This window comes from Manis pentadactyla, chromosome 9 (genome assembly GCF_030020395.1).
Source record: "Manis pentadactyla isolate mManPen7 chromosome 9, mManPen7.hap1, whole genome shotgun sequence".
NCBI lineage: Eukaryota > Metazoa > Chordata > Mammalia > Pholidota > Manidae > Manis > Manis pentadactyla.
Window position 1 is genome coordinate 19,057,855 of NC_080027.1, and position 27,526 is coordinate 19,085,380.

General features: G+C 53.5%; 1 protein-coding gene across 1 annotated transcript; it reads right to left on the minus strand.

The window, feature by feature from the left end:
- On the minus strand, window positions 1-26,829 carry P2RX3 (purinergic receptor P2X 3). The gene is made up of 12 exons (XM_036880427.2): window positions 26,289-26,829; window positions 19,519-19,654; window positions 19,030-19,101; window positions 18,742-18,805; window positions 17,923-18,016; window positions 17,548-17,625; window positions 16,800-16,941; window positions 16,078-16,214; window positions 2,109-2,202; window positions 1,770-1,835; window positions 1,090-1,167; window positions 1-649 (listed from the first exon to the last, which is right to left on the minus strand). The coding sequence occupies exons 1-12, from the start codon at window positions 26,405-26,407 to the stop codon at window positions 536-538; spliced, it is 1,194 nt and encodes a 397-aa protein (XP_036736322.2). The 5' UTR covers window positions 26,408-26,829; the 3' UTR covers window positions 1-535.
- Between the last annotated feature and the right edge of the window lie 697 nt (window positions 26,830-27,526).

The following is a 27,526-nucleotide window of genomic DNA, read 5'->3' on the forward strand; positions in this document are numbered from 1 at the left end:
AGCATGGGGCTTACTCTTTATTATGCTGAACCTAATCACACTCAGGGTTGGGGAGGCTGGAACAACAGGGCCAGACACCCTCTGGTGTTCATTCGTCTCTTGTGGGGTGTGGGCAATGGAGTTAGACCTGGGTTCAAATCCCAGCTCTCTCACTTCCTGGCTGTGTGGCCTTGAGTCTCTCTGAGCCTCAGTTTATCTTTAAAATAGGGGAACTAATATCTACCTCATAGGATTATTCTAAGGATTAAATGAGATAATGTGTGTGCCTGGTACTTGGTAGCCCCGTGGCCACTCCTTATTATGATGATTTTTATCTCTGTTCTTTGGAGGGGGGTCAACTCAGGTGCTACTGCTCTGTGTGTGTGTGTGTGTGGGGGGGTTCTTGGGAAGCAGACAGGGTGGAGGTAAGGGGTGAAGGGGCGATGAAGGTCTTAGCTGGGAACACTACTGTCTGTTGGAGCATGGGGAGCCCAGGGGGGGTGCCCTCTTGGGAGCCCTGGAGCCTAAGGGTGAGCATGGGGCCCCGGGAAGAGGCCTAGTGGCCGATGGAGTAGGCCCCCGAATCCGTGGACTGCTTCTCCTCCGTGGTCTGGTCGCCGGGGTACACCGGGTTGGCCGAGGGAGCCCTCTTCAGCGTCGTCTCAGTCACCTACAGGTGGAAGGCCCGGCACCGTCTGGCTCTGACCGCGGGCAGAGTCCTCCTCGGGGACCCCACTCGACAGACTCAGCAGTTGGTGCTCACAGCCTGCTCGTGAGGGGCTGGAGCAAGTCTGTGCGATCCCAAGATTCTTTATGTGCACCTCAAGGGCAAATAAAACCCGCGCTCACCCACAGCGGGATTTGTCCTTTCCCAGCAGTGGTGAGGGGACAATGAGCAGAAGATGGGGATGTTCCCGGAGATGACACACAGAGCCCCCGAGATTCTCCAGAGGACCCACTCTCGGCCAACCCCCTCTTTTCTGGAACCCCAATGTGCATTGAGGTCCAAGGACCTCCCTTAAGGAGCCCCCAAATGGGGAGCCACGGAGAGGCCCAGGGTCTAGTGCCCCTCCCTGCCCTCTCCCTCCATTCTCTGTGCCCCCAACTCACCTCCTCAAACTTCTTGGCTTTGTACTGGTCAGCCCCCTTGAGGAAGTTGAGCAGGATGATGTCACAGAGCACAGTCCCCTGGAGGAGGGAGGTAGGGAGGCCTGGAGGGGCTGCCCTGGGATGGGTGGGGGCAGGAGGCGGTCAGGGGGCCCCTGGAACGTGGGCAGGACCAGGGCTAGGGCAAGTGCTCCAGAGATGCCTGACTGACATTTCTTCTGGGAAAAATGTCCAGGGTCTTCAAGAAGTGTCTTCATGACCTGCCCCCCAGTTTCTGGGGACCATCCCAGCCCAAGATGCAGACAGATGACTTGGTGGAGAAGCCGAGGGGCTGAGGGTGCTGGAGGTGCTGGGCAGAGTCCCCGCCTTGCCAGCCGGGCTCTGTTCCTCGCCAAGGCTCCTCAGGTCTGTGGATCCCTGGAGTCTCCTCCCCACCCCGAAAGGGAGGGGAAGGAACTCTGTACCAGGCAGAATGCACAGGGGAGGTCGTGCTCCCCACTACTGGAGATGCTCACATAAGGGGCTGAGCGGGGAGGGGGTGGAGGAGACGGGAGCACCTGGGAAGGGGTCGGGCTTTGCGTTGTAGGCAGAAGCAGGGCCTCCCAGGGTCACTCTCGCACCCACCCCGCCAGCCGGGGTGCCACCCTGACTGGCCTGTTGGAGCCTGGAGGGCCTGAACTCACCACTCCCACTGAGGTGAAGGCTGCCACGGAGCTGATGATGGTGGGGATGATGTTGAACTTGCCAGCCTGCATGCACAAAGACACGGGCGCATGGGCAGAGGGTCCAGCAGGGCGGGGGTGAGGCCCGAGGCTGCACGGGAACTCCAGCCCGCAGGACTGTGGAGCCCGGAGGGGTCTCGGTGGCTCATGGGCCCCAGCCTCTCACGGGCTGGTGAGAAGACAAGACAGGACCAGTGGGGTCCCCAGAGCTGGTCGGTGCCCTTGGAGGAGGCTCTTCAGGGCCCAGGTTGGGTCTGGGTTTCCTCCCCTGTCTACCCATCTGCCCGGCCGAGGACTCACATTCCCGTACACCAGCACGTCGAAGCGGATGCCAAAAGCCTTCAGGAGCGTGCGGTACTCGCTGCCATTCTCCATCTTGTAGTACTTGGCAAACCTGGGGGCCAGAGGTGAAGGAAGGTCCTACTGTGGGCTCCTGCCTGCTACTTCAGGGCCCTCACTGACTGAGCAACCCCTACCGATGGTTTGGTGGGACACCTGCCACAGACCTCCCCGTGCGGGCAGCTGATCCCCGGCACAGGCATCATCCTGGGGGCTTGTTAAAAAGGCAGATTCCCAGGCCCCACCCCAAACCCTTGGCATGAGCATCTCAGCAGGTGGGGCCTGCTGATGATTCTGATGTGTGGAAAGTTTGAGCCACACTGGACTCCAGGCTTCTTCAGTTCTATTTGTTTGGGTATCCCAGGGCCTGGCTCATGGCAGATTCTCCCCTCCCTACAGGCTTCTCAGCCTATGTGGATTCAAAGCCTTCGTCTGACATTTGTCAGCTGTGCAGCCTTGGGCCAGTTACTTAACTTCTCTGAGACTCAATTTCTTCACTGCTATGGGGGATGGTACAAAAGGACCGCTTTTTGTACTGAATGAATCCACGTACAGCTGGGGTTAGAACAGTGCCTGCAACGCAGAAGGCACCTGGGAAATGTTGACTGATGTTGGCTGTTGTTATTGCTGAAGAAATGCATTTGCATTTACGGAAGAGTTTAAAAATTGCTTTCAGACACCTCATCTCATTTCACCCTTGTGACAAACTTGTGGCAGAGGGCTGTGACTGCTCTGTTTTTCAAATGAGGCTTCAAGGGGTTTAAGTGACTTGTTCAGGGCTACCTAGCCAGCTGAGACTTAACACTACTTGCCCATGTTCACGACTGTGCCCTCTACACCTGTGCCTGGCCTGCTGGGACGCAGGAACTGGCTGGGGACGGGAAAGGATGATCACATGTAATTCTCACCGGACACAGCGAGGCGGGTGTTCACGCCCCAGTTTTGAAGGTGGCGGTGGAGGTGAAGGGAATCGCCTGTGATTTCAGTGAGCAAGCACCCGGACTGCAGTTGCCTTCTGGCTTCTGAAGCCAGCGCATTTCCCACTAGGGGGCACTACCCCTCGCAGGCAGACTCTCGCATTAGCAGAGTGTGACCTCTTTGGGCTACTGTCCCACAGCTCTAAAGTGGGCTCCTGATGCCAGGGGGGTCCCAGGGAAATGGTGAGGACTAGGTGAGAAGCTGGGAGTGGAGAGCGCAGAGCGCGCCGTACTGTGTGGGGCCGACACAGATCTTACTTGGTTCTAGCTGCCTCCCTTTCAGAGTGTCTGATCCCCACAGATTCCCAAGGCCCGTCCCAGCCTCCTGCAGCAGAAAGAGGGGCCTGAGACATCCCTTCCTCAAGGTGTTCAGTGATTCATGTGGCACCCCTTCCAGGGATATTTGCATTAGAAATTGTGCAGCAGGGAGAATGAAATGCTCAGTCCAAGTGAACAGATTAGGGAGGGATCACAGATCATTCGTGGGAAAGTCATCTTAAATCATAAAATGTCAGCCATCTCCTCTGGCTGTGGGGGACGTCAGAGTCAGGCAGAAGCGAGTCTAAAATCCGGTTCCACCACTTGCTAGGAGTGTGGCCTTTTACGTGACTTAGCCCTCAGGGTCTTGCTTTCCACGTCTGTAAAATGGGGGTGGGGGCTCATACCCCCCTGCAGGCCTTCGAGGCGGGCGCCACGGTTCCCTGTCGGCCTGCCGCTCCACACCCACTCTCTGCCCTTCTCTGCAGTGCCTGGGAGCCTGGCCTGTGGAGCCTGCTTCCCCCAAGCCCCTTGCCCTCTGGTTCCAGTTGGGTTCAGCTAGTGGGAGGCCCTAGAAGGTGGCCAGAGGATGGGAGGAAGAAGAGGCCGGGTGAGTAAGTCCCCCAGCTCCTCTCTGCTGGGCCTCAGACAGCGGCCAAGTTCCCGCCAAAGGCCCAGAGCCTAGACGGTGGCCCTGTCCTACTGTCAGGCCTCTCTCCAGGCCCTGCCAACCTAGGGGGCACAGCTTTCCTGTGTGGCCAGCCCTGGTCTTTCCCCAGGCTGCCTGGATCCCCCTGGCCTGCGTCCACCTTTGTGAATAGTCCCCTCCTTTAATCATCCCTTTTGGGACCATTGACTGTTTCCTCCCTGGACACCTGCCCCTCTCCCTTCCCCATTTACAGAGCTGGAAGCTCAGGCCTGGAGAGGGTTAGCTGGTTGGGAAAGAGGGCAGAGTCTGGGCCGCTCATTTTCTGCCTGTGCCTCTGCCTGTGCCTGTGCACAGCTGGGGTTTGCATGCCTGAGAAAGGCTGAAAACTGGTCACGAACAGGTTCCCTGGGCACGTGACCTGGGAAGGTGTTTCCCAAGGGCTTTGTAGCTGGAGGAAGATGTAGGGAAGGCGGGATATCTTGAGGCTGAGACCTAGAGTGAGAATGAGAGTGGTCCCGGGAAGGAGGCTGGAGGAAGCACCGTGACCTCACCGAAGAAGCAGAGGCCCGGAGGACAGGGAGGGGAGGTGTTAATTCATCTTGAAAAATACGGTAAGTCATGGTCTGGGGCATGGGGGCAGAGAGCTTCACAGACCACGGCAAAGTGGAGTGAATTCAAGCAGCACCAGCAGGAGGATAAGGGGATAGACACCAGAAAGGAGATCAGCTCTGTAGAGGTGCGGAGGTCCAAGAACACAATTCTCCAAAGAGACCTCTAGGAGATTTTGAAAAAGCTTAGAAGAGAAGCACCTGGAATGGGCAGAAGGTCCAGGAGGTCCTCACTGAAGCTTCCAGGTTGGCCTGAAGCTAAGTATAGACCATCCCCATCCCCACACCCACCATTTATAGATCAGAAAAATATGCAGATCTCTTGATATAAGCACCTCAATCAATCTCATGAAGAAGGCACACTGACCCATTTTACAGATGGGAGGACAGAGAAGGTAACTTGTCTAAGCCTGGATTCTGAGCCACACCAATGACCCCGAAGTCTGTGCTCTTTGCCCTCAGCTGTCTTGCCGCTGAGCTCTATGGAGCTGCAGGGACACGGCAGCCCTTGTGCCAGCCCTCAAAGCCCTCCATGTCCTGTGGAGTCCTCCATCACTGGGGAGCTCAGGGCCCTTGGCTGAGAGGTGTGGCAATTGATATGCATGGGGACTGGCCAGGGGTGTGAGGGTGCGTCCCAGACATTTGGAGCAGGGCTGAGGCTGGGACCGTGGCCCTGAAATCTGCATTCCTGGCCCGAGACTGCAGCCATGAAAACTGCTCTAACATTGATTCAGGGAACAAAAAGTCAGCATCCTGGCCACTGCTGTTCAAAGCGAGTGCTGGCTAAATTTATCTTGGGAAGGAATGTGAAGGGAACAGGGAGAAAAAACCAAAGCGGACTTGGTTTTTCTCCAGCACCTGCCTTCCAAGAGGCAATAAGCATGATAAGATCATTATCTCACCAGCCACCCACCCCCAGAGGAGGGCTGGCAGGGACGGGTTCTCTTCCCGGCTGGGAGGGAGGACAAACAGCACTCAGGCAGGGAGCGCCCAGGCTGCAGGCCAGGGAAGGACCCAGGAGTCCTGACTTCTGTGCTCCAAGGAGGCTGGTGGTGGTCACAGAATGGGGCCCAGCTCTGTCACACTGGGGTCTGGGGTATCTTCTGTCCTGGCACACGGCCGGATTGTCATTCCCAGCTGCCTTGCATCTAGCTGGGGTCCCCATGACCATGACTATTTCTTGCCAATGGAATAGGAATGCAAGTGAGGTCTGTTACCTGGGGGTTGAGGCATGTTAGAACAGTGTTTCTTCATCTTCCCTGTTCTTATAACCAGTTGCTCGGGAGCTAGGTGAAAACTCAAGGCCCAGAGGAGACTGAATCAGTAGGTGGCAGGAGCCCAGATCCTTGAATGACCACGTGGAGCGCCCCACCTCCCCTGACTCAGACTGCCCTGTGCCCTGCGCAACCAACCTACCTTTGTGTGAAGCCTCAGAGATGAGGGAGCTGTTTGTTACAGCAGTTAGCAGTGTTTACCCTGACTGTTACAATGGCTATAATTTTAAACCGAGATGCCTGAGGCTCAGGGAGAAGTTATTTGCCAAAGGACAAAGATTACATTAAAACTGGGGAGTTATTCAAGATTAGCCAGAGAGAGGACAAATTCCAGTTGATGCTGCATTCCTCGGAACAAACCCTCTAAGGAATTCTGAGGCCATCCGGGTGCGGTCCTAATGCTGTCTTTAACAAGGCTTTTTGACCCTGGGTATTCACCCAGCATCTCTGAGCTTTTTACCTCAACTGAGAAGTGAGTGTAGAAAGAGTTGTGGATGAGATGAAATAATGTTCATATGTAGGAAATGCTTGAAGCTTGTCCCTTTTCTTTCTTATCCCAGATCAAGATAAAATAAAGTCATATCTATATTTACCTTAACTCTTGACTCCTGGAGGTAGCATTAGCAATCATAACACTCAACATATATGAAGTGTTCACCGTGTGCCCAGCATGGTGCTCAGTGCTTTATATACTTATTTCTCATTCAATACTCAAACAGTCCTAGGTGCAGTTGCTATTCCCATTTTACAGATGAGGAACCAGGATCAGAGAGGTTAAGCAACTTGTCTGAGGTCACAAAGCACTAGTCAGTGAGCAAAGCTGGGATTTAAAGTCAGGCAGTGCAGTTCTAGAGTCCACACTCTTAGCTGTTCTTAGTCCACATTCTAGACTGTTCTTTTGGTCACCTGATTTCTGTTAGGTCCTGGATAATTTATTTCAGTTCTCCAGCTGGGGAACCCTTTTGCATTGGCAAGGTGGGTCTCAACACCCAGAGACACTGGCTGGGAGTGGAATAGGAAGCAGAGGAGAGCCATGAGGTGTGGGAGGACGGACACCCACCCTCCTCATCTGCCAAGGGGAAGCACCGAGCTACACCACGCCTGCATCCTGACTGCTCCCAAATCCTCCAATTCCTACCTCTTCAGCTTTGGTTTCCTTGGTCGGGAAATGGGGTTGGCAAGAGTGACACCACCATTCAACACCTTGGCCTGGATACCAGGCCTGCCCAGTCCCCCTTCCTGGCCTCATCTGCAGACACCCCACCCCGCCGCCTGACCTCTGCTGGGCATCCCAAGTACCAGCCACACACGCCCCCTGCTGCCCTGGGTTTCCTGGACGCATGTCAGAGACACAGACTTCTGAGCCTTAACCACACCTCCCCCTCGCCTCCCCTTTCCACCTTGCAAATGCCCAGTCACCCTTGGGTTGCAGCGGATATTCAGGGCGCACCTGCTGTCTGTCAGGCCCTGTACGAGGCACTGCTGATGCCCTGGCAAGAGGAATACTAATTAATCACAGAATCCCATAAACAGCTAAAATCAGACATAAGGGCTGGGAAGGCGAGGAGCCCCATTCCAAGGGCAGAGCTGGCCAAGACGTGACCCCAGCTGGGAAGGTCAGGGCTGCTCGTAAAGTGACCCTGAAGCTGAGGCCTGAAGGATGCGGAGCTGAAAGGTAGGAAGGCCCAAGGTGGGGGCAGCTCTCCTGGCTGAGGGAACCGTGACCCCTCTTATGGGAAAGAGTGTGGTGGGCTGGGGAACAGCTATATGCACCTCCTCCCAGTTCCACGTTCAGGGACTTCACGCTGGGAGCTCGGAACTGACTGTGGTGGGATATTTGCCAGGAAGATGGGCAAACAGTACACATCAGGGCTTTGATTTCTTTTTCTCCAGACAGCCCATTTTCCAGTGCAGTGCTGAGGTGGAAAATCTCCCTGGGTCTCTGCTGGAACCCAGGCCTCTGCGACTGGTACTGCCATACCAGACTGTGGTTGGTAATCTGGACTGTCAACTATGAGTCAGACCTCAGTCTGTCTTTGCCCAAGGGCCTACCTAGTTCAGTAAGGGGCAGGGCAAATGTTTGCTGAAGGACTGAATGGATTTCGGACCTGTTTGACATCTCACAGATGGAGCTTAGCAATGCTGGACTCCAGATTTCTCCTATTGACTCGAGCTTCTCCAAATTCTCCCAATTCTTCAGGTGGAGCTGGTATAGGGCGGTAACTCACAGGCTGTTCCCAAACAGAAAACACTTAGATCTGGCAGCTGGCTGAGTGCAAAAGTAGGTGCTATTGGTGGGAACCAGCCCCTGTCCAGGGGAAACACAGAAAGGAGTAGAGACATAAAATATGTGGAGCACTTATTCCTGCTGGGCACTAGCCTAGGGGCTTCCACAGCTGTTATTTCATTGAGACAACAGCTCCGTGGAATGCTGGTGGCTTAGGGGCTTTGCAGGGAGAGGGTCCTGGGCTTGAATCCTGGTTTTGCCACTTGAATTAGCATACTTAACGGGCGGCGAAGTACTTCACCTCTCTGGGTCTCAATCTCCCCACCTGTGAAATGCAGATAATAGCAGCAGCTTGCAGGTTGTCAAAATACAGCAGCTGCAGCCCGTGAAGGCTGAGCACAGTGCCTGGCACAGAGCTTCCAATGAACGTTGTGTACAGATCATCAGGTAACGTGTGGACTTCACTGGCGGGGGACAAGCATAGCGGCTCTCCTTATTCTACAGCCTGCGAGGAGCACAGCGGGAATCTGAACGGGATGCTTGACTCGGAGGCCCCTGCCCACCCCCAGCTGCTTTCTTGAGAGAAGGGCCGGGAAGCAGAGTTCAATGCAGCCTCGGTGGGCAGGGCCTCCTTAAACTGGTGCCTGTGAAAACTGTGAGGGAAGCACAGCGTGGCTGGGACTGTTGCCGATGCGAGAACTATCAGAGGAGAGAACAGGGCAAGACACCTGCCTGCTGAGCAGGAAGGCCAGGGGCAGGGGTGTGGGGTGGGATGGCCCCGGGGCAGTGCAGTCTGGGAGGCTTCTCTGAGGACCTGCTGGGCCACCTGAGCCCACATTTGAAGTGATTAGAGGGCCACCTCCCCTCCGCTGCTGGGCCAGGGCCCCGGGAGGCCGACCTCTCCAGGCTGGGTGGGTTCCTGCCTGCTTCCTCTCTGCCTGGGGGGTTTGGGCAACAGGAGGCACCCACCAGAGGGCGGGGAGGAGAGTGGGTGGCATTTATTCTGGGCTGTGATTCGCCTATGGCTGTTGCTCTGTGACTCCTGCTCTTGGCCCGGCTCTTGGCCAGGCCCCCATTCCTCCCACTGTGGCTGTGGGGCTGGGGCGCAATGGCGTCCCTCCTTGCTAGGCCCTGAGTGTTTCAGCTTCTCCGTGTGTCTCTTCCCAAACCCGAGCTGAGAGTGCTTTCCCACCAGACCCTCCCTGAGACAGCTGTGACCAGATAGGACACCCCCAACACAGGGCCCAACTGGACAGGGCTGAGACCCTCTCATGTGGGCCTGTGTGTGTGTGTGTGTGTACACATGCACGTGCTTGCTCCTCATGTCACAAGCAGCAACGGATAAAGGATCAGAACAAACACCAATTACCATAATAAATCATCTGTCAGATGTGTTTCTGCAGGGCAGTGTTGAAGCTGCACTCCAGTGTGACAGGCCTATAAATAATATCGCATGCTTCAGCAGCCTGCTTCCGAAGCCTTTCCCCAGACTCCCGCATGTGCTGGTTCAGGCGTTTTAGAGCTCAACTGTGCCTTGTCACCTTAGCCAGCCCATTTTACAGAGGAGGAAACTGAGGCCCACCGAGAGGATGAGACTTGCTCAAGATCACATTAAACATCTGTGGCAAGGCTTGAACCGTAGCCGACGGGTCTCCTGATCCCCAGCCTGGGCTGTCTCTGCTTCACCTTAATTTTTGACTTGCTTCCATACAGAATATTTTATGTATAAACATTTTTATTATTTGGGCTCAGGCTTATCATTACCACTATATTAAAAAGTTCCTCCATCATAGGTACTGGTCTTGCTCATCTCTTATCAGCCACAAAGCTCAGGACGTAGTATAATCTGGAAGCTGGGAGAGACCTTCAAACCCCTTCCCTATATTAGCCTCAAGAGGTTTCCCTCACTGCCTGAACATCTCCAGTGAGAGGAAACACTACCCGTACAAGTGGCCCGGTTCCAGCTTTGGGCAGCTCCAACCATTAGAAGCACTTCCCCGCGCCGGGCTGACATTTGCAGTAGTCGGTAGTCAATAAATGTTTGCTGAATGGAGAAGGGTTTTTATCACAATGTACGAATCCCTTGGAAGCTCTCAGACATCTGTTTAGAAACGGTCCCATAGAATGGTGGAAATTCCTTCCTAAAGCGGGGAACGTGTAGCTGTTAAAGCAGCAGGAAAAACAGCAATAAACTTGTGGGATCCGGGTTGGACTTGCAAGGGAACACTTGGGCCTGGAATCCGAGTTTCTAAGGGAAGGGGGTGGTATTCTCAGCAAAGCTTTTGCCTGGTGGGAAGTAATTTTGCCAGCCGAAATACACTTTTACAGTCGATGTTATACTGTTAAGAAAATATCTGCTGGCAGATCTATTGCAATGGGGTGCGGCTACATCCTGGGACCAGGCCCCCAGGCTATAGTTATTCACTCATAGCCTAGGAACCTAATCAACCTCAAAGGCAGGCATTTAAAAAAGAATGTGTTAATCTTTAAAAATATATATATATATTACTATTAATTCATCTTTAACATGGCAGGGAAAGTGGACGTGGAAGCTAGGAGATGTGCCAGGGAGCCAGGTTACTACCTGTCTGCTCCTGGGAGGAATCCATTTCATCTCTGTAAAATGAGGGTAATCACACCTGTCCTACCAGGATACTTGTGGTTGCCAGCACACTGGAGCCAGGCTGCATTGTTTGGGCAGAAATACGAAACCTCTGAGCCTCAGGTTTCCAGCTACCAAAGTCTCTCTTCAGAGTCAATGAGATAATCTGCAAAGAACACTTCCTAAATCCTTGGCTCCCTGGTGAGCACTCCGTGAGGGTTAGCAAATCTTTTCTAGCAAAATTATTGGTTGCAAGGATAGGATGGATAGACACGAAAATTATAAAGGGCTGAATAAATTCAGGATGGTTCTAACTGCCTTGCCTTCTGCTTTAACCTAAAAAAGAGTGAAGAGGAAAATGGAAATACGCCCGATCAAAGGGGCCTTCAAGTGTTTCTGTGGAGATGATGGGAGTGCTGCTTTTAACACATATTCTATGGTTTTTTGGAAGGAGGAAAATCCAGATTGCAGAAAGAATGATCAAAGCCAAGGGTGCATTTCAATACCGTCTCTGTCAATTGGCCTAAGATCCCGCTGATCTGCACGTTTCGGCATGGAAGCAGAGCAGGCGCCAAATTTCAGAGCTTCGTGAAAGCTGCTGTGGGTACATTTCCAACCCGAAACGATCACTAGAAACACCTACAGCATGAGGAACATCTAGCAGCTGAACAAGTGTTTTTTGTCCTAGACACCAAGTGAGGAAATCCAAAACGGCGTTGCCTTTTAGTAGCAAAGCTGTCTTAGGAACACTCAGGGAAGAAACAAGAAATCTGACGTTCCTAACTGCACCATTTTGCTTCTCTCTCATCATTCCCAGCAATCCCTACCGGGTATATCTCTGACAGTGGCTTTGTTATTATTATTATTTGCAAGCATTGTGATGGTGGAAGGTGTGCTAGAAGCAATAGCTGAGGATCAGGTCCGGGTTTGAGTCCTGATACACCACTTGATTAGGCTGCGTGAACTTGGGCCAGTCTCAAAATCTTTCTGTGCCTACTGGGTGGGTGTGGCAGTGAGCTGTGAATCCTGTCAAAAACAGGTGTGGAAAGGCTTTGCAAATTTAACTCTAGGGGCTCTTAATCGGAGGTCTGGGGATGGGCTTTTAAAGACCTTCCAAGTCCCGGAACTTTTTGCTGCATAAATGCAGAGGAAAAGCACTGGAGAGCAAGTCCCCAAACTGCCTGGAAGCTAACTTCCCCCGAGAGAGAGCCGGGCGGGAGCAAGGGGAGTCATCACCCTGCATACGTCAGCACTGCTTGGATTTATCACTCTGAGGATGTATTTACATCTAATTTGTAGAAGTAAAATATCCTTAAGAAAAAAAAAAGAAATGGACTGCAAAGTTGCTCATGTCTACAAATACGTGCATTTTTATAGGGCAATGGGCTGTGTTTTCATCAGGGGCACATAAGGGTTAGAGACCTCCAAGAGCTAATGAAGGGCTGGGGTCTCACAAAGGAAAGGGCATCACTGGTGGTCCGTGCTCCTCCCTCCCTGCCCTGCCCTGGGCCTCAGCTGGCTGCTTGGCTTCTGGTGGGCCTGGTGGGGTCACGGCTCCTGTCAGGCTGCCCCCTCCTCACACTGTGCTCCCTGTTCCAGAACTCCCTGCCCTCACTCCTCAGACCTGGACGGTCACCAATGTCCTATTATGGGCCCCAGGCACTGCACTTCCCACTGGGGCTTCTCTCCACCCTGCCTGCACCTTTGAAACAGCCCCTTTATTAAAGTCTCCTCAAATCACCCAATTTGCATGTGCCATCTGTTTCCTGCTGGGACCCTGACTGAAACAGTATTCTTCATCTGTCTTTGTATCATCTCTGCCTATACACTCACACACACTCACTTACTCACATAAGTGATGCACACATTCATGTGCAAACTCTCCCGGTTACACATGCACACTCATCTACGAGCAAAGACACCCACTCACACGAAAACTCACACACATCCCCACCTGCTCCCAGCTCTTTGGGGAATGCAGGGCTCTGGTTAAAATCCTGCTCTGTAGAACTGGGGTCCACCTGCGGCCATGCAGGAAACTCTCCCTGGTCTAAGCTGCAAGGTGGCACCCCTACCCTGGGTACCTGTCACCTGCACACCTTTGAATTGGCCACTCTTGCCAGTTCTTATTTTTAACCATGTGGCACTTTGTCCACCACTAAATGAGACCAGCCCACCAACACACACTTTCAGCATAGTTGGAAAGAGGCTTCATAAAACTTCCGAGGTAAGGTGGTTCTTGGGGTCTTTAGCCATAAGGAATAGGCACGGGGGTATAAATAGAATCTTTTAACCAAATTCCAGGTAGGGACAGATGGAAACCTTCAGGAGATCACATAAAACAAGACTGATTTAGATGGGCAGCCCCAGGTATTTTGGGTGGGAGTTGAAGGGAGGCATGACCTGGCTCATAACAAAGTCACATTTCCAGTAATTGGAGCCGTTGGTGATCGGCAAGCCGTCTTGTGAAGCAGCCCCTTGTATGGGGCTGATGTAGGTGTTGGGAGCACATGACCTCTAAAGCTACTCGAAGATGACCTTGGACAGGTCACTTCCCACTTTGAAGTTTCTGCTTCCTCATTTGTAAAATGACTACCTCAGTCTAGGTGTCTCCAAGAGGTCCTCAAAAGCTATTAATTCTCGAAGTCTCTGATTCTGCAGGCAAAGAGCTGCACAAAGTGCGGGGAGGGATGGGGGCATTTGGAAAGGAGCTGCAAAAGTAATTAGGGATGGAAATGCAGATCTCCAGCTGCCTCTGGATGTCTGAGTTTGCGGATGAAAACAAGGCTGAGTCCTGGTTGAATGAATCCAGAGCAAACGGCAACATGAGCTGTTGAAAAAAATCTGGCCTCTGTTGTAGAGGAAGCAGCGAATGAATTTGTTTTGGGAGACAAAAGGCCAGGCTATGAATTGTGCCTCCAGCAGCTGCCAGTCTTTAGACTCCCTGGACCTCGGATTCTGTGTTTTAATCGAGGATGAATGGAATGACTACATAGGGATGTTTTCCTGAGCACTAACAAATATGAATGTCCCTTGTCTTCCTGGCTGGGGTGGAGATCACCCAGAAAATGTGTGCATTCAGGCTCCCATGCTTACTGGCTCTGTGACCCTGGGAAACTTGTTTAACTCTGCAAGCCTCTGTTTTCTCATCTGTGAAGTGGAAGGATCATAGCACCTACCTTGCAGGGCGGGTGGGGAACGATGAGCCAAAGTGCCCACAACACTCTGCACACTGGGAACCAGTGCCTGCCTGCCAGCATGGCACTTGGTGGGATTCTAAAGAGCAGCACCAATTATACTGTGCCACAGAAACCACAGTGTGGCCTGCACTCGGCCTGCGTGTGACCCTTCTCTTATCTTACAGACATTCAGAAAGGCGGCCCGTAGCACCGCCCATGTGGGCTCTTAGCTTAGCATTGGGTGTCTCTGTGGTGCCAGCAGCTTGAAGGCAGCATGAAGGTGGTGGGTGGGCACCCAAGGGAGGGATTTGAGGGAGCCTGGGCAGAGGCCCCTGCTTGCCATGGCCATCAGGGAGCCAGCCCCACATGCCAGTACTGTTCCTGGGGCCTTCTGGAAACTCTTCTAAAGCACAAGGGTGGAATTGAGTAGCTTTGCCCCTTCATACTCTGGCCTTGGAGGCCTTTGGTGAGGGCGTCAGTTATTTGGGGTTTCTCTTAGGCTCCCGGGAATTACACTCACAGGAGCCTTAGGCATCCCCTGATCTGTCTCCTCAGATGCAATCTAGGCTGATTTACGATCAGGGCTGTCTCATGTCTGGCTGAGCCTGGGTTGAGGAGGTTGGGACAGTGGCAGGGCAAGAAACTGAAGATAAAGAACCCCAAACCAATTTTTCTTTAAATGGAAGACCTTGTTCTAAGCCTGTGTGTGACACCAGAGCTTGGGGTCTTCAAGATAGTTATATTCTTATAAGCGCTCCTGCCAGATGACTTATTTGGAAGATTGAAGAATTCCCACTGGCCAGAGGGAAGTTATGAAGATGAAAACTTTGCGTTTTAGATCATGAGAATTTTATTAACATGTTACTATTTTAAGTGGCCATACAAATATCCTTTGTATTGATTTCAGTGTGATGTACTGACTGAATAAATACGCCAATTTCTGCCAGGGAGCCGAACAGTATTTTTAACCTACTTTAAAATATGTGTTGTTTCCTATGGTTTTTTAAAGTTTGGAGTTGATTATGAAAGCACTTTCAATTTTAAAAAATTCTTTCCACAGCATAGACATATATTTTAAACTATTAAATATAAAATGTAATAGGGTGGGTAATTACTTTTAAAATTATAAATTAAGGTGAAAAATAGGTGAAATAAAAATTTTTTGCTTATGTATGCTATTATAGTGGAAAACACTGCTACAACAAAGGGAATCTGAGTGACAGTTCTCTGACCATATAACTGAAATATGTTCTTATACGTATCTTTTTTCCCTGATCGCTGCCTATGTAGCCTGTTTAGGCAATTTTGCCATAAGAATACTGTGTACTTAATCAGGCCCTGCCAGAAACTTCAGGATTTTCAAAAATAAAGGGAAAAACCAAACACAGGGCTGAAGCTTTTCACACATTGGCCGGTAGGACCCTCAGGGTCATAGTGATACTGATGCATTTCATAGGTGGAGAAATTGGGATGGAGAAGGTCAAGGGCTTTCAGATGGTTCCACAGAGTTTATCCCTGCATTCTGCCCTTTCTCTTTCTTCAAACTGTGTGTGGGGTTGGGGGCAGTTCCCTTACGTCTCATGAGCAATGGGAATATAAATCAGATGTTTTTTGAGGCTGGTTTGAAATTCCCTTCTGAAAAGGCATCGAAGAATTAATGACCATTGTCGATCCTTATTTGTGACTTGGATGAACTTTTCTGGTGATGGACAGAAATATAAAATTTCCATCCTGTAAAATGATACCAGCTATTGCCCTTGCTTTGTGGAGCAAGGAACCTTAGAAAATTCAGGTCACAGGAGAAGGAATAAGACTGGCAGGGAGTCACATAGGCATGTTACAGCTTCCGAGCCAGCGCTAAGATCGGGCTCAGAATCACAGAACACAGCATTTCAGGACGCTGACATGTGGTGCAATTGCCCACCGGGAGCATGAGTCCTGGGCTTGATGCCTGCCAGTTACGGGAGCCACAGTCTCACAGGACTGGCCGATCCGGCTCCCAGGAAGGAACAGTCGGAAAGCCCTTCCTAATTTTGAGCTGAGACCTGTTGGGAGGATGAGGGAACTTTCCTTCCCAGAATGCATGGCTGCTTGAGATGTGGTTCTTAGAATAGCACGTGCCTGCCCCACTCACGTCCCAGGAGATGCGGGGTTACCTGAAGTTGTAGCCTGGGGAGATGCTGCTCTTCTGAGAAACACTGTCGAGTCGGGTGAAGGAGTATTTGGGGATGCACTGCTCCCACGCCTTGTCCAAGTCGCACACCCAGCCGATCTTAATACCCAGAACTCCGCCCTGGAGAAAGGGTCCGCATGTGAGGAGAAAGGCCTGTCTCCGCAGCCCTCCGACTCCCTGTTCTCAGCCAGCATGGAGGCTGGGGGTCATGACAAATGGACTAGTGATTTCCTTCCACTGTCTGGGTGGAGGCCGGAGGCAGGGAGAAAGGAATGTGGTTTGCTGCATGTCGCTTAGCAGAGAAGTAGGGCGGCCAGGGCTGAGAGCCTTGGGCTTCTGAATCCTACTCTGGTATCTTCAGTCCCTTGGCTACAACCTGGGACAGAGAAAGTGGCCATATGTCCACTTTCCCATTGCATAGGCATTTTCACAGACCTAAGACCTCTGCCTGCAGGGGTCGGGTGAAGACAGGAATGGGCAACTGAGGTTTGGGGGACCAGGGTGAGGGAGGCGAGCCCACTCAGGACAGGAGCCAGTAGAAAGGAGCAAGGCACGAAGCCTGCTGCAGGCCTGGGATGCCTCCCCGGGGTGGCGCGGCCTCGCGGCGGCTCCCTCCCCCCGCGTGGCCCCTCTGCCTGCCAAAGGGCGGAGTCTGGCTGGGCTGAGTCCCAGGACTCCGTCCTGGAAGGGTGTCTAGCTGCTCACCGTGCTAGCCAGTCTGGCAAAGTCCTGGCCTGCAAACTTGACCACATCCCCCACCCGCAGGATGGGGCAGAAGGGGGCCTTGTCAGGGTGGAAGCGACACGTCTTCATGTCGGTGGCTGTCAGGTTGGGAAGGAGGTTTCCCCTGGGGAGGAGCAGAGGAGAGAGGCCAGGCGCCGGAGTTGATGCAGAGACAGTCATGCACATATTTCTCTCTACCTTCTGAACCCCCCGCGCCCAGGCAGGGGATCTGAGACCTGATCTCTTAGACACTGTCCGCCTCCCTCACCTCTGTCCCTCCATCTGTCTTGTAACTCCTACCATCTTCTCTCCCATATTAGGTGTGGGTTCATGTCTAGTACCCCTCAGTCCCCAGACTGGGGCTCCCGGAAGGCAGGAGTCACATCTGGTTACTCTGGTCCCTCTGTCATGGTGGCAGTGATCTGTGCTCACGCCCCACGCCCACGAGGAGTGTGGAATGAAGGAGTCAGTGAGGAGGGGCTGGTCTGACTGAGGGAAAAGGGTCACCCACAATGAGCTTGGTGTGGGGAGAGAGAAATGGCATGAGCCCCTTGACAGCAGAGAAACTGTTGCCAGAGCCCACCCAATGCTCCGTGGCTGAGGCCAGTGAGGGGACTGGGACTCGGAGCCCAGGGAGATGGGTGACGGGGATGAGGGGAGACCAGGGAGGCCTGGAAGCATGGGGAGGGCGGGGAAGGCGGCAGGAGTTAGGGAGGGAGCTAGGACCCACTTCTCAAAGTCGAACAGGGGGAACCGGATGCTGTTCTTGATGAAGATAGTGAAGTTCTCCGCTTCCATCATGACAGGCCTGTGGGCAAGAACAGGTGGCGTTGGCTTCCTGGGCTGAGAACAGGGACACGTGGGGGCTTTCTTCACCCTGGGGACCACCTTTCCCAGTATTTGTCTCCCAAGGTCTCTGGGTTTGAGGGTCAGGCGGCCAGGAGGGGCCAGGTGAGGTGGGCTGCTATCCCAAGTTCACTTCCCCACCCCAGGAGTGACACTAAGGGCACGGGGGTGCCCACAGCTCCGAGAGGTGGAGCTCCCCACATTGGCAGAGGAGAGCTGGTGGGGGGCCCTCTCTCCTCCCCCTGGCACAGGCCCTCACATTTCCACTGTGTCCACTTCGGCAGGGCACCAGCCCTGGATCTCGCAGGTCCGGAGCAGGTTGGTGTAGTTCACGCAGCGGCCAGTGAGGATCCCTGTGAGGGGAGCCGCAGTGCTGGGGGACCGCCTGGCCCTTGTCACTCCCTCACCCCCCCTTTCCTCAGCAGGGACCCCCTGACACAAGCACAGGGACTCGGCAGGTGGAGAGGAAGGACAGGCAGGGCAGAGAGGTGGCCCGCGGCACTGCAGCCCTGCCGAGCTCTCTGCCTCCTCTCCTCCTGAGCTCCGGACCAAGCCGGAGGGAGGTGACAGCCGTCCTCTTGCACATCTCAAGCCCCCGCCACCCTGACACCCTCGTTCGCCTTGTTCCGCATCACATCGTGCTCTTGCTGGCTTCTGAGCCTGTGCTGTGGCTGTTCCCTTCTGCCTAGAATGGCCTTTTTAAAGGCTCCCTGTCCTGCCAAATCTCACTCATCCTCCAGGGCTGTCTAAATGCCTCTGCCTCTAAGAAGCCATTTGGGGCCACCTGCCCGCCCGGAACCAATCTCTCTCCCTCCCATGGCTCCCACAGTACCTCCTTGATGGCATGTGCCACCCCACGGCACATCTGTCTGTCGCCACCATCCCTGGGCTGGCAACCCCTCTGGGTGCAGGCCCTGCTGGGTCTGGCATGCAGTGGGCATCTCTATGTGCGGGCAGAATTACACGGAACGGGCCAATCCCCTTCCCTCCCCTAGGCTGAGCTCCCCCACGGGGCTGTGCTGTCCTGGGTGCCACTGCCCCTTTGGGGTTGTGACAGGGTGGGGAGGGCTGCACTCACCCCCTCCCGGGAAGCGCTCGGGCCCGCACTGGCTGTCTGAGACACAGTGGTACTTCTCTTCGCTCTGTGGGAGAAAGGTCCGCAGGTGGACAAAGGACCCTGCCTGGCCCTGGGAGGGCCCCTCGGCTCCCACTGACTCCCCACAGGCGGCTTCTGGAGGCTGGAGGCCCCGGGACCCAGCTGCACGGACCCCGGACCTCTGTGCACCCCACAGCCCTCCCGGCCCTGCTCTCCACCCCCAACTTCTTCTCTGATCTGCTTCATCCAACTTCCCCACCACCACCTCACCTCTGGGCAGAATCCTTGCATCTGGTTTTCAGTAACAATCATCTTGGTGATGATGACAAAGACAGAGGTCCCCTTGGGAGGAGAAGGGAGAGAGACAAGAGCACTGTGCCAGTTCCCGAGGCGGGCACTATGGCCACCCCCACCGTGCAGAGGAGGAAACCCAGGCTCGGGCTCTGATTTGGCCAGGGTCACAGGGCTAACGAAGGGCGGAGGTGGGTCCAGGCCAGGCTCCTCTGGCCACCCACTGGCCCCTTGGGCCCCCTCTGTGTGTTGTGCTTGGTTACAGGACCTACAGCAGACCTCAAGGGGAGCCCTGCTTCCCTGAATCCTGGCGCTACACTCCAGAGGGCGGCCCACGCTCCCCCACACTCCCAGCTGCCATGCGGGGCTCTCTGGGTGACTGATGCCACAGATTCTGGTTTGGGAATCCCACTGGCCCTCTTCTTGTCTCTCCCCCTCCCCTCCAACTGACCCAGCATCTGGGCCTACCTGGGGTGGGGTCACATAATCAGACACGTCCATGACTCGGTTGGCATACTGGCCAAAGCCCTTCACCTTGGTGACCACTGAGGACTCAATGGCTGTGTCCCGCACCTGGTACGCCTTCTCGTGCAGGAAAACCCACCTGGGCAGGTGAGCAGGGATGGAGAGCAAGAGAGAAGGGTCTGGTTTCTTCAGGCAGTGGATGGGAGAGGCTCCCTTCCTGCCAGCATTAAGACAACTCGGGGCGCCTGGTGGAGGGAAGGCCTGTGCTGGGGACCTGTGCTATGTGGGACCTACAGTGTTACTCCATCTCCTCCCCATTTCTTGCTTAAGGAGCACTTTTTTTCCTAATATTCCCACCCATAAAATTTTAATGCTACAGTTATCAGTGTAGGCGCTGTGTGTTTATTTGTGCTTCATGCATTAAAAAGGTGATTTTTTTCCTAATCCCATAAGAACCAATTTTATCCCCAGGAGGGTGATGTGGCCCCTTGGAGGATGCATGGCCATCCCGCTGGCTGGCGGTGGAGGCCCCCTCTTTGGCCAGAGGCTGGGAGAGGAGGGGCAGAGGATCCTAGGCCTCTGACCAGGTGTGCATTCCAGGCTTTGTTCACGGCAGTATCCTAAGTGTCAGCACACAGTAGGCGTTCAGTTAACAAGTCAACGAAGGCACTTAGGAGGACGGAGGCGGAGGGGAGCAGCAGCGTGGGGGCCTTTACCGGGCAGGTGAATGGAGCTGGGTTGGAAAGGAGAGAGCTGTAGTCTTATTTCTTGGGTTGTGCTGCCACCCAGTGGACATTTACCTGTACTGGCTTCTCCCTGCAGCTTCCAGCCTGTGGCGGAGTGGATCAGGGACGGGCCCGTTGGGTCTTCCATCCCGGCCTCCCTCTCCAGACTCTGGCAGACTTCCCCAGCAGCCAGAAGGACCTACAGACGACCCTTCCCTCTGCATTTCTGCGGGGTGCCTGCCTTTCCCACCACAGCCTTCAAGGCTCAAGCCTCTCTCCGCCTCACTACCGTGCTTGCAGCCTGCGTGCGGCCCAAAGTGTCTGTTCCCGACAGCACACTGGGAGGCAGATGCTGTCACTGTCTGCATTGTACAGTTGAGAAAACCTTATCAAATGGGTTTGGAAAATGCTGTGCACTCTCTGTTTTGGAGAAACACCTGCGACAACTTGTGGAATCTAGGCAAGCGCTTTGGGAGATGCTGGATTAGGGTCCCTTCCTGTGTGCTGACCAGGGTGGTACAAGGCTGGAGACCCCAGCAGATGAGGAAGAGCAGAAGGACTGTGTAGCATGCGACAAAGCTGGGGGAGGCCTAGGCTGGGAAGCTGCTGAGGGCAGTACGTGGGCTGCTCTCGGGAGTTTATAATGAGGGGTGAGGACTCTAAGCCGAGGAGCTTCCTGACTCCCAGAGAGTTGTCCATGAAACGGCTGCTGTCAGGTGGTGAGCACCACATGCCCAGGAAGGCTGGGGCCCACCTTCCAGCTGTGCTGAGAGGAGGCATCGTCCTTGCAGGGGGTTGGCCTGGACGGCCTCTGGGGTTCCTGATGCTGGGAGTAGCTGCTGGGTCATGCAGGGGTCACAGTCACTTGTGGGATGGTCACCTGCCCGGCATGCATATGTGAGCACAGGGTGACACTGGCCAGTGACTCCTCATTCAGTTTTCAGTGAGAGGGTTTGGTGTTATCCCCCTGATGGGGCCTCCCTCATGCACTTGAATTCCAAATGCTTTTCTGAATGGGAGAGAAAAGGTGGAGTCACAGCTAGCGCTGGAGGATGGCGCTAACAGGTCGCCTGTTTTCCTGTCGCATCCTGGGAGCAGCCAGCATCTGCATAAATGTACCATTAAGATTTGCATACTTGTAAAATGCTCTCAGGAACACCACGCCTCTGTGGAAGCCTGTGGTGCCAGTGGGCTTTACTTCCCAGCGCTTGTCTTCTGTTTTTGGAAGGGGAGGGGTTCCATCAGAGCCTTGCAAGGAAGTATGGCTCACATAGAAATCTCATCTGCTATCTTATGTCCTAGCAGAAGAGAAGAGAAGAGAAGAGAAGAGAGCATCTCTACTATGAAAACTGTGAAGTTATCCAAATGGGCATTAGAGACGGAGCAGAGAGACTGAGGTCCAGGCCCAGGTCTCTCTGCTCCCAGTGGAGAGCACCTTTGTGCATGTACCTCAGTGGCCACAGTTGCAACATATCCACTGGAACCTCAGTGTACCCGGCCACGGAATGGACACATCTGAGTGCTGAGCTAATGAAATGGTTTCCTGAGGCCCCTTTCTCTGTCCTCAAAGTCCAGGAACATTTGCAGATGAGAAGCAGAGTTCAGATTCTTATTATCTTCTAACCAGCACAGCCTGCTAAGTGCTATAAGTGTTAAGGATTCATTAAATCCTTATCACAATACAATGAGACAGCTTTATTATTATCATTATGCTATAAATAGGGAAACTGAGGCACAGAGCCATGTGATAACTTGCCAAGCTGGAATATGGGTTCCAGCCCAGGCAGACTGCTCACAACCACTTCACTTTAGGGACTCAAGCTGTGTCCCAGCTTGGGGCCAGACCCTGGATCCTGGCCTTTGTCCTGCTGGCTCCTGGGGACAGAGCATTTCCTAGCTTAGGAAGGTCTTGGGAAGAAGGACCCAAGGGCTTGGAGCAACAGTTAACCAACCTCTTTCCTCTCCTGCCTCCTTCCTATGCCCAGTGGGGAGGAGAGGACACATTCTCTTTCCAAGTTAAGTAACCACTTCAGCGGCCCACAGGGCCCAAGGACATCATCAGTGCACCTTGAAATAAGGGAATGTTTCATTTCCAGAATGGAGGGGCTGAGCCCGTCTCCAAAGGCCAGGGCCAAGGAGATGGGGCAGGATTGAGCCTTCATTTCTTGGCATTTACTCTGCTGCTCTGACTTATTTTTTTTCTCGTATTCCTGGTTTATTATTTATAGAGCGGAAGGCGGGTGGCAACTCCTTGGCAGGTGGGAGGTGCAGGAAGGAGGCCAGAGCAGTGTCCCCACGCCCTCCTGGCCACCCCCAGGGGGTCAGGGAGGAGGCCAGGGTGTGGGAGGAGAAGTGTGCGGTGCGTGCGTTGGGAGGAGCGGGGTCTCTTAGGAAGGTGTGAGCTAGGCAGAGGGAAAGGGGAAGGCGTGATGGGGAGCTGTGCAAGAATCATAGTTCCCATCTACTACTGAGTCACCCGCCTCAGCACCCCAGGCAAGACACTTGACGCATGTCCCCTCCCCTCGCCATAACTCCCTAGGAAAGGCATTCCTACACCCATTTCTGGATACAGGGACTGAGGCTTAGAGACATTAAATGACCTGTCCAAGCCCCACGCCTAGTTAGTGTGAGAGCAAGTCTTCTAATCAGGTGGTCCCTGAACCACACGGCCTCCTGATCATGGGGCTGCAGTCAGGGGAGAGGGGAGACAGCCATGAAAGCCAGTGCCCTCTCCAAACCTGTAAAAGAGGGGCTTCCAGCAGGTCTTCCCAACATAACTGTCGCCCAGTGTGCCAAAGAGGCACCTTGGGCGGTGAGGGTGGAGGGGAGAGCCAAGAAGGCAGAATTCAGGTCCTTCTCTTTAGAGTAGTCCCCCTTTTAAGTGCTTTATGTATTGAGCTTCTACATAAAGTCTGAAATGTGGCTGAAAATTATGAACCAAAGCGGGTAGCTGTGCGATGATGGGTTTGCGGGTCAGGCCTTGCAGGGGGAGGAGAAGGGCTGCATTGGGGTCAGAGGGCCCATCGGCCCCCACGGGTTCTCCCTACAGGTGAGCATCAAAGGGCTGGCCATGTTTGTGAGGAGGCAGCTTCCTCCAGGAAGGCCTGCGTCAGACAGCGCTTCCGGGGACTAGGGCCCCACAGAGGCCTCTGCTTCCTCCTCAGCTTCCCACGGGAAGTCCCACCCCGACAGAGGAGCCTGGGGATTCCCACCTGGGCCTGTGCAGGACAATGTGAGAGACAACCGGGTAAGTCCTCTGTGTACCTGGGCTGGGTAAACAGAACCAGCTTTGAAGAGGTGTCAACCAAAGATAAGCAGAGGTGGGGTGGAGAGCATGTGTGGAGACTGTGAGGTGGGGTGGCACTGTGAGTGTATGAGGGAAACGGTTGGCTTGGGTTACACACGTCCTAGCTAAGTGTGTGTGTCTGGTCTGCCTTGACAGGGCTGATACAGAAGAGCCTCAAGTACTAGTTAAGTGTTAATATCACAGCATTAAAAATCCTTTCAAATCAATCCTATTGAGTCCTAGCCACCATCATGTCTTTCCATAGGACTCTACCGCCTCTTAGCGGGTTACCCTGCAACCACTCCTACCTTCTCCTATCTGTTGGTGTATCAGCCAGAGCAATCTTCCCAGCTCAGATCTCAGCACGTCCAGCTCTCTCAGTCTCACACACACACACACACACACACACACACACACACACACACACATTCACTCACTCACACACGTTAAATTGTTTCAGCAGCTTCTCATCCACTTACTCTCTGTCTGCGATCCCACCCCATCTCACACCACCCACACTGGGGCTCCCTCTGCTCCAGCCATAGAGACCTTCTTTCTTCTCCCCAAGTCCCAGGTTCTTTCCATTTGCGGAGCTGGGTTTCTCTGCCTTGAACCCTCTTTCTTTCCTTCTTTCACCTGGATTGCTCCTCCTTGTCTGCCAGACCTTGGCTTGGCAGTCTTAGTTAGTTCCCCAATCAGCTCAAAAACCTCTCTCAGCACTGTGCACCTCTTCTTCGAACCCTGAGCCGCAGTAGAAATTGTATAGTTGTTCGAGGAGATTGTTTGATTAATGTCCACCTCTTGTGTTGTAAGCTCCATGAGGGTGAGGGTCCTGTCTGTTTTTGACCACTGTTCTATCCTTGGTGCATAATGCCTGGCATGAAGAGATGCTTGATAAATGTTTACTAAATTAATGACAATGGATTCATGAAGTCCTAATGGTGCATGGGCTCGTGTGCACAGAGATGGGGCTCAAGCCAGGGGGCTGAGCTGCAGAGTGCACTGATGTAACTGGAAGGAGCTGCCCATGGGGAGCTGTCAGGCCCGGAGATGGATGGGGTTGGATATCAAGACGCCAAAGAGCCTTTCCTGCTTGATCCAGCAGGCCGGGCTCCAGCACTGAGGCTCAGAGCATCAGACTGGACCACGATGAGAGACAGACAAGGGCGGTGGGGGGTGAGCAGGCCGGTCCAGGAGCCAGCTGCCTCTCCTCCGTCCCTTTCCTGCCTGGAGCCACCAGAGCCAGGCCAGGCTGGAATGTGCTGAGGCAGCTCATGCACTCACCTGCACCGACATACCGTCTCGTGGCTACAATCACAGCGTTGCATATGCACGTGAACACGGAACCTTTCAAAACCAGCTCTGAGTCAGGCTGGGGAGATGCAGACGTGAAATGTTTGCAAACATCATTATTTCACAAAGCCTCAAAGTTGGGAGGGACTTCAGGCCATTTAATCTTACTCCAAAGCTTGACTCCCTTCTCTAATATCCTTGAGAGGAGCATGGGATATACCGCCTTATCTACACCACCTGCACAGATGAAGCCTGCTGATTGTCACCAAGCATGCAGGGCAAAAATCCCTTAATTCACACCTAACCACCTTTCTACGCACAGCTTCACATGCTGCTTGGACCTTTCAGGCAAGCAGCCCCCTCACAGGCGGCTCCAGCCCAGAGCACACAGGACAGGGTGTCTGCTTCACCTGCTTGAATTCACTCATGGCAGGTGTCAGTGGCTCGTTATCTCACACCAACAGACCCTTTTGTCTCAGCAACAGCGTGAGACTAGAGACCTGCACACCACGAAAAGGGACCTTTGAGGTTTCTGCCTATCTTTCCTGGTGCCACCGGTGTGTGTGGATGAAGGACAGAATCTATGTTTTCTCTCCAGCCATTGTCTGCTCCATGGCCCTTTGTAAATGTGTGTGTGTGTGCCTTCAAGAGGTGGGGGCTGAGAGGGGGTGTTTGGACCTTGCTGGCTCTTAAGCGACTCCCAGAATGGGTTATATGGTACAAAGTCAGGTAGAAGAAGGGAGTTTATGCTTTCTGACAAAGGGGAGTGTTTCTGGGTGCTTGAAGAGGGATCCTATACCATGTTCAAAAAGACACTTTCCTTAGCAACTCTCCCTTTTAGCATTATTCGTGCCTGTGTTTCTCTCCAGCTCCAAAGTAGCAGATGCCCCCTACTTTGTCCCACCCTCCAAGCATGAGGTCTGCTCCCCTTCCCACGTTTTCTCACCATCTCCCCATGCCAGATGGGGAGTTCTCGTCTTAATGGGATCCAATTTTCCCCTCCCTTCCCTGCCATCAACCTGATCAGCCTGTCATCAGCTCCCTTGTTCCAATGCCGCCCTCTCCTTTCCTGTGCCCCCTGCCTTTTTGAGACCCCAAAGAGTTGACTGAGGGGAACTGGAAGATGTGTGGTCTCTCTGATCGCAGGTCAGGGGAGTGAAAGAAAAGAGAGGGGAGGTGGTCACTTGGGACCCTCCTGGTGGACTTCAGGGAAGCACTTCCACTCTTCTGGGTGTGTGCCTAGAAACCACTCTCCAACTCCAAGGATTTCCTGGGAAAAAGAACTCATCTGGGGACCAGATCCCTGATGGGGGTGGCCGAGGCCAGTCCTTGGGACGTGGCTCCACGGAAGGGACTGTTTCCCCCAGGGAGGAGAAGCTCAGGAAGCTGGACAGCAACACCGAGGGGAGGACCAGAGGAGAGGACACCAGGAAGCCCCCATCCTAGGCCCTGAAGGCCCACAGACTCACCCCACGAAGTAGGAGATGATCAGAAGCTGAACTGCTCGGTTGATGATCCCAATGGTCCAGCTCTTCACAACCACCGACTTGGTGGTCTCGTAGGTGAAGAAATCTGATATGCAGTTCATGCTGAGAGAGCGCTCAGGGGTCACTCAGAAGGGTCCCAGTGGCGGTCTCAGGAGGGAGAGGTCCTCAGGACCAGGAGACAGAGATCAAGGCCTGGTGGGGGCAGCTTAGAGGGGCTCGAGAAGTGGGGCGCCTGTTCCTTTAAGGCAGGCACCTCTAGCCCAGTGCCCAGGCTCTCTTTGCTCTTGACACTCTGGGCGGCCAAGAGTCCAAGGCCAGGGCGGGGGACCCCCTTTTTGTTCGTCTCCACCCCACTCCCCTGTGATGTCACGGCAGGGGTGGGGTCTCCAATCCCAGGCTCCTGATTGCCTGGGATGCAGCTGCCTAGGGCCCTCTGGGACTCATGTTTTATCTGCACTCTGTCTACCGTTTCTGTTCCGTTCTCTCACACTGCATCTTCATCCCAGCTCACCAGCTGCTCCATGCTCTCCTCAAACCCCCTCACAATGCCCCCTGCTAGCCACCTAGTAGCGTGACTGAGCTGAGTATCCCCTTCATTCCCGAGCTTCTTCCTAAAGCTACTTAATTCTGCAGCCACCCACTTCCTTCCCGAGTTGCCTCCAATAGCATGGGACGGGGGCGGGGTCCCTCGAGCATTTCTCTTGGTCTCCTGGGCGGTGGTGATGAGTAAAGAGTCCCGTAGTTCCTCTAACTCAAGTTGACAGTGGATGCAGCTCTACCTGTACGCACAGAATTTTCACTTTTTTTTTTTTTTTCCAATTGCCAGTTTACTTATCTGAATCACTTATTAGATTACATGCTCCTGGAAGGCTGGGGCTGTTACCATCTTTTTCAGTAGCTTCCTCACATCCTAGAACTGTGTTGGAGCTCATTACATCTTTATTGAATCCGGTTGAATTTATGCTGCTAGATGGTGCTTCACTAGCCATTACCCAGAGGTTAAAGCCCTAAATTCAGGGAGCAAGAGTACATTCCTATTGTCTCTTGTCCCAGGATTGAGTTAGAAAGCTTGTGTAACTATTTTGTCAGATTGTCAGAGAAATGCTGAGTTTAAATATTCTGTCCTAATGTCTTCATACAGGACACATATTATCAATCTTTCTGAATGTAAAGTCACTGTGATTATGACTGAAGAGAACAGGACTGGGGGTAAGAGATTT

Coding starts and splice junctions, on each gene's coding strand:
- P2RX3 (XM_036880427.2), bottom strand. CDS start 26,407: ATGAACTGCATATCAGATTTCTTCACCTACGAGACCACCAAGTCGGTG. Junction 17,626..17,922: donor GAAGTGGACACAGTGGAAAT/GTGAGGGCCTGT, acceptor TCTTGCCCACAG/GCCTGTCATGATGGAAGCGG. Junction 650..1,089: donor AAGCCAAGAAGTTTGAGGAG/GTGAGTTGGGGG, acceptor TTCCACCTGTAG/GTGACTGAGACGACGCTGAA.